General features: G+C 39.9%; 1 protein-coding gene across 1 annotated transcript; it reads left to right on the top strand.

The window, feature by feature from the left end:
- Window positions 1-6,283, top strand: LOC122832161 (GTPase IMAP family member 8-like). Its single transcript, XM_044118667.1, has 6 exons — window positions 1-367; window positions 2,035-2,240; window positions 2,322-2,476; window positions 2,552-2,792; window positions 4,769-5,077; window positions 5,151-6,283. The coding sequence occupies exons 2-6, from the start codon at window positions 2,228-2,230 to the stop codon at window positions 5,717-5,719; spliced, it is 1,287 nt and encodes a 428-aa protein (XP_043974602.1). The 5' UTR covers window positions 1-367; window positions 2,035-2,227; the 3' UTR covers window positions 5,720-6,283.
- The last annotated feature ends 19 nt before the right edge of the window (window positions 6,284-6,302 follow it).

Below are 6,302 nucleotides of genomic sequence, written 5' to 3' on the forward strand. Positions count from 1 at the left end.
AGCATAGCTAAAGAATTTGGGTCTGTTCTTCATGTAGACCTGTAGGTACATTACTTTTTCTGAGAAATAAGTGAAGAAGCAAGCCCACTACTGCATCTGAAACATGTGATATGATGTAGTCCATCTTAAAAAGCAAAACAGATTTACATAGAAAGCCATTGTAAAAAGAAAATATTTCCCCCTTCCAGATTATCAGAACTAGGACTGGGAGTTAATTTCAATTCATTACATAGATGTTAAAAATGTTTTGGTCCGGCTAGAACACTTCCATTCACGCATTTTTGGTATGACCATAACTCTGACGCACAGGCTACATCCACAAACAACAGCGATGGACGACAAAGCCTCTTTTCTTGGCCCACTGGAGGTTAGTTAGTCTTTTAAAAAACGATTTAATGGGATACTGGAAAGGTTTTTTTATTAGTATGTTATGGAAAAAGGAGTTTGCCTATCACTAAAGCTATTCAATCCTTTAGCATCTCTGCTAAATATTTTGCAGCAAGCACAGATGTCCCCAAAGCTAACGTTAGCGTCTACAGTCATATTTTTAAAGTAACATATAGACATAAAATAAACATACATGAAAGATTAGGGGTTCCTGAAACACTTGACAGCAGAATGGGTAGCACTAATCTGATGGATGAATAATTTATATAACAGATTAAACACAATCTTTGTTGTTGAGATCAAATGTCAATTTAGTCAATAAATTAGCAAGAAAAGCAGGCTTTTATATATTTGATTAATACGTAGTTGTAGATTAATATGCTGAATCTGAAAATGTATTAATTGTAGACCCCACAATAAACTCAGTTCACCACTAATCAGAACGTAATATAACTGTTTGGGTCTGTAGAGTTCAAAACAAAGCTAAAATCAAAAGTTGGGTCATCAACATGCCAACAATCCAAAACAAAAGCATCTCCATTGATTTTCTGGCAAAAAAGAAAAGAATTAAGATATCCAATCTACAACATGACTGAAAGTCAATGCTGGGTCCTTAAAAACTATTTGCAAAAAGAACAAAATCATCAAAAACTAAAGATTTTAGGTTCATACTAAAACAAAATTTATTTAAGATAATAGATTTTACTACTGTGGAAAGTGAAGAGTGCCAAATTGCAATAAAAAAAATAACTTAAACTTCTTAATAAATTATTTGAAAACTATCTTATTTATTTTTATCTGAGATGTAAATTTCTTTAATGATCTGAAATATTTAAGTGTGACAGGAATTATAGCCTGGCCATTGCCTTCATATTCAACTCTGCTCAACAAAATGATCGCTTACAGCACAGTCTGTGCTTTCTGCCATTCACTTGGATTCTCTTTGGTAGATTTTTCTAATCAACAAACAGAAAGTGAAGTGAACAATGACATTGATTTTCTGCACTGTTTCTGCCTGTAGTTTTATCAATGGCAGCAGAGGAAGTGAACAAAACCATTCACTCCATGTTAATCACGCTTCCAAATACGCAGCGGAGGATGGTGGTTTACAGGGCAGACAATTTCATCCTGTTAGCTTCATAGTATCAAACTGGCAAATTACATACATCACGGTCAAACGTTAGCAATTTCTACTGTCAGGTTTACAACCTTAATAGACAATTTTAACCTTTAAAAGAGGCCATCCCTCCAGAAAGCAATTGTTTCTCAGCAGCTGAGAGCTCAGGTGATGTTTTTTGCCAGGTTACAGAAATTACAAACCATAAGAAATTTTTAAGGGAGTGTGCGCTGAAACACAAAGGACATTTTGGAATGCTCTGGAAAACAGGTCAAAGGTCAAAACTGCCCAGAGGTTGCGGGGGACCCCTTTATGATCAGGCCAAGATTTTCCTTGTGATTCAAACAGTGCAATAAACCAAAGTCTAGCCTGCAGAGATTTATTCTTGAAGCATCTGGGAGACTGACAGAATACACAACCACTTTATGACAAGACTCCATACCTCTTCTTCAGCCTCTAACTCTTTTATGACAACAACCTGTGAGTGCGTGGGCACATGTCTGGGTATTTTAGTAGTGTGACTGTTTCAGTTCCTAGGAAGCCCTCAGCGTTGGACCTTGGAACCACACGCCCTCATATTAAGGCGTCACAGATTTTTCCAGTTCAAGAGAACAGTGTTTACAGTAGCAGCGTTTAGACATACAAGTGGAATTATGAGCAAGAAAAGCCAGCATTGCTCCCTACGTGGCTTTATTTCTGGAGAACTGTCTAAATAGTCCTTACATGGCCACATTTGGTAAGTTACTTCCAACAATTTCTACTGAACATTATTACCTGTATTATGTGTATGACTGATAGATACTGGAATATTGGTCAGGTCCCAGATCAAATCAGTCCCCACTGGTTTTACTGTTGCTGGGTGAGACGGAAAGTGGGAAGAGCTCAGCAGGAAATGCCATCCTCTCAGGAAGAGCCTTTAAAGGGAAAACCACCCGGAGCTGCAGGAGGAACGCCGCTGTCTTAGGGTTCCAGGCAAATATCTCAGTTTACTGCCTTGCTCACTTCAATGGAAAGTTCTCAATACTAATTTTGAGCTCCCTCCACTAGATGGCAGTGATTGACACCCCAGGGTGGATGCCCAACTCCACTACACCGCACTGGGTGTCTAAGGAGCTGGGGAGAGCTCTCACCCTGTGCCACCCAGGACCCGATGCCATCCTGCTGGTGCTATCCATCTCCTCCGTGTTCGGTCAGGACGAGTGGAGAGCCATGGAGGCTCACCTCGGACCGCTTGAAACACCCATCTGGAGTCGAGCTATCATCCTATTCACTCACGTGGACCAATTAGGTAAACAGCCTGTTGGATGAAAGTGACGTCACCGTCACAATCAGGAAACGTCGTACAGCAAACATTCAGCTGCCATGAAAAGAATCATCAGTCATAGGGATTAGTGTTGCAGTATAGGAGTAGACATTTATCGTATCATTTATTATATTGAATTTATTTTTATCAGAATTTTGAATTATTCTCATGATAAATTATCATATCATATCTAAAAACATCAAAACTGGCAGTTATGTGAAATTTTATTTTTAGTATTTTCACCTCCATTTGTTCCATGAGAGCACCAATACATAACAGTACATTTGAAAATAGAATTAAACACAGGTACTGTCATTATAAATTATTAAATTATTCTAAAATTATTATTATAAATTCTAAGTCATATAAATCTCACTTTATGAGAAAATGGTGAGCTCCAGAAGCCTGTTGAAAATGGGAATGTTTTTCAAGAATTTGTGTTTGTTGTGCATCGCTGTCACAGTCATACAAAACCTAAAAAAGAAGTAATACATTTTTTATCATAATTCACAATATCGCCAAAGAATATTGCGATAAAATTTTAATTTTAATGATGCCCTCTCCTGTAGCTTTATGAAAAAGAAAAAAAATAAATCTGTGGCATGTTTAAAATCATACCTCTGATTTTTATAAACTACCAAACACACCACTGACCCTCCATATCCAGTGACCTGTCTTGGCTAACTTCAGTGTGCCTCATCAAACATGTGAGCTCATCATGACAGCCTAGATGTGTTTTCTCTTTAAACAAGGAGAAGGCAATAATTTCTAGGCTCAAAGTGTCTTAAGCGACTATTATAGTGAGTTAACTGTAAACCAGGGCTTCTTATGGGTACACAACCTCTGTTTATATGTAATTAATGGTACTCAATGGGGATTCTGCTACTTATTAGTTTGGTCGTCATAGAGAAAAACTTAAGTTACTGGCAATGTTGTTCCCGAATCCCAGATCTGATTCTGCATTCAATTTGTTGGCCATACTGACACACAACGTCTGTCTTACAAGTCACAACTGGGAGTAGTCAGAGTTACTTTTCCTTTCCCAGTGGGAAATCCGACTACGGAGGGTGTTCGAGTTGACTTTTCTGATTGAGAAGTCAGAATTTCCCTGTTCTGAAAACATAATGGAACGCAGCATAAGAGCTAACCTCTGAGGTAAAAGCGTCATGTAGAGACATCTAGAGGTCAACAGTGGAACTGCAGGTTGATGTCTTTAAACAGGTACACTGAGCTGACACTTGATCGCTACTTGAAGTCAATATTCATTGGCGAACACAGTCTAATAATGAGTATAACTTGCTAAAAGTCATAGTGTGAAAAATGTTTTGATTCCACTAATCACTAAAATTCAAACAGACCAGAATAAATGTTTGGAGGTGAACTTTGGAGGAGTCCATTTTCTCCTTAGCCCAGGTGATACACTTCTGAGGTTGTCTCTGGCTCAGGAGTGGCTTTACACAAGGATTGTGACATCTCTAGCCCAGGTCCCGGATACAGGTTTGTGTGGTGGCACTTGAAACATTGATTCTTGATTGTACTTTGCACAAATAAGGCACATTGTTAGCGGACAGCTTTAGCAATAACTTTATGTGCCTCAGCCTCCCTCTAAATGGTGTCAGTGGCTTTCTGCCGGATAACTGTCAAGTCAGCAGTCATTTCTGTGTTAAGCAAAACTTTATTGTAATGTTTTATGGTATTTTTTATTTTTTTTGTGTAACTGAGTTTTGAGGTTCCATTAGCTGTGAGCCATAAGCACCACTTTTTGATGATATTCAAATTTTCTGAGAAGTACTCGTACTTTTCTATGAGAGATGAATCCATCTCTCATAGAAAAGTTCAGAACAGTACAAGTAAGCATCCATATTTCCATGTCCTTCTTTGCACAGTATGTTCCCTAGTTTGTCGCGTTCATTCCTTAGCGTTGAGGCTAAGTTCATCTGGTGAAGGTCTGCATCCTACAGGACACCTGTCAATCCAGGAGCATATACAGCGACAGGGTGGGACTCTGCAGTGGCTGCTGGAGCGATGTGGACACCGGTACCAGGTTATGGCCAGCCAATCCAGTATGACACAGTTTCACGTTGGACAGCTCCTTTGGAAGATTCAGAAGATGGTAGAGGTTTCAGAGCAGATCAGAGAGATATCCTGCAGAGTGAGAACCCAGCTTGGAGTTCTGAATGTGAGGGTGGAGCAGCAGTGGAACACAAGGCAGCAGACATATGATAATCGTCCAGGACGAAGACAAGAGATTGGCTCAGGAGCGCAAAGAGGTAAGAACTGTTGTCTTTCAGGAACTGCTGAGATTTGTGTGAAAGAACCTGACTGTGGTGTGTGTAACTGCAGGTACAGACGGTTTGAGGCCTGCACTCAGCCTCATCCTGCTGGGAAGGAGAAAATCAGGGAAGAGCTCCACAGGCAACATGATCCTGGGCAGAGAGGAGTTTCAGAGAGACAAAAAGACAATTCAGTGCGATGCGGGTCACGCAGAGATCTCAGGGTGGTCTGTGACGGTGGTGGACACCCCTGGGTGGAGTCTTTTTGGTCAGGCTAAACCTACGCAGGTGAAGAGAGAGATCCTGAAGAGTCCATTGTTCTGTCCTGCTGGGAGCAAAGTGATCTTCCTGCTGGCTATTCCTGTGGACTCATTCTCAGAGAAGGACAAGAAGGCTGTGGAGACGCATGTCAGAGTGCTGGGGGACGGCGTGTGGGGGAGCTGTGTGGTGCTGTTCACCTATGGAGACGCACTGAAGGGAAGGACAATTGAGCATTACATAAAAAAGAAGGGAAGGTCCCTGCAGTGGGTACTGGACATGTGTGACCAACGGCATTATGTTTGTGATACGAACATGAGCGACCCCACGCAAGTGGAACAGCTTCTTGAGATGGTATACAAACAGAATTTTAAAACATGACTTTCCCTAAATTAAAAGTATATTTTTCTTATCTGGGACCTTGAAGACTCTTGTACTGACACAGTTCTTTTTAACCGTTTCCGAGTCACTGCAGGGCTCACCTACTGTCTTTAAAAGTTTGATAAATGTGCAGGAAACTCTGATATCTGCAGAAAAGATTTTAATCTTTTCCTTCTGTGTATCAGCAACAGTAGCAGAAGCTGCGTGTCACAAAGTGTGCAAAGACCAATTATACAGTTGGGTGCAGTTCTAAACCTTTCCACAAAGTGAGTTGATTATATATTTAGCTGATTGGCAGGATAGTAGTGTGTATGTGTGACGAAATTAAAATAATACAGATGCATTGCAGGATCAAGTCTGATAACATGTTATGGATGGCTCATTAAATGTGCCACACAAGCCAGGCTCCACCATTAAGTTAATAATTTTGGCCTGATCCTCTGATCCGGCCTAAATTTTTAACTATAGAGCTAAATTCTAACAATTAATTGGTCTTTTAACGAGTAAGTTGAAGAATAAACAATCTGAATTGCCTTGTTCTAAATAAAATAATTTTGTTTTCAAGTTATTGCGTGAAGCATAA

This window comes from Gambusia affinis, linkage group LG06, assembly GCF_019740435.1.
Source record: "Gambusia affinis linkage group LG06, SWU_Gaff_1.0, whole genome shotgun sequence".
In the NCBI taxonomy this organism is placed as follows: Eukaryota; Metazoa; Chordata; class Actinopteri; order Cyprinodontiformes; family Poeciliidae; genus Gambusia; species Gambusia affinis.

What these genes read in the sequence shown, in the direction of transcription:
- LOC122832161 (XM_044118667.1), top strand. An exon ending in CCGCTGTCTTAGGGTTCCAG is followed by an intron (nt 2,477 to 2,551) that starts GCAAATATCTCA and finishes TCCCTCCACTAG; the next exon opens with ATGGCAGTGATTGACACCCC. An exon ending in TGGCTCAGGAGCGCAAAGAG is followed by an intron (nt 5,078 to 5,150) that starts GTAAGAACTGTT and finishes GTGTAACTGCAG; the next exon opens with GTACAGACGGTTTGAGGCCT.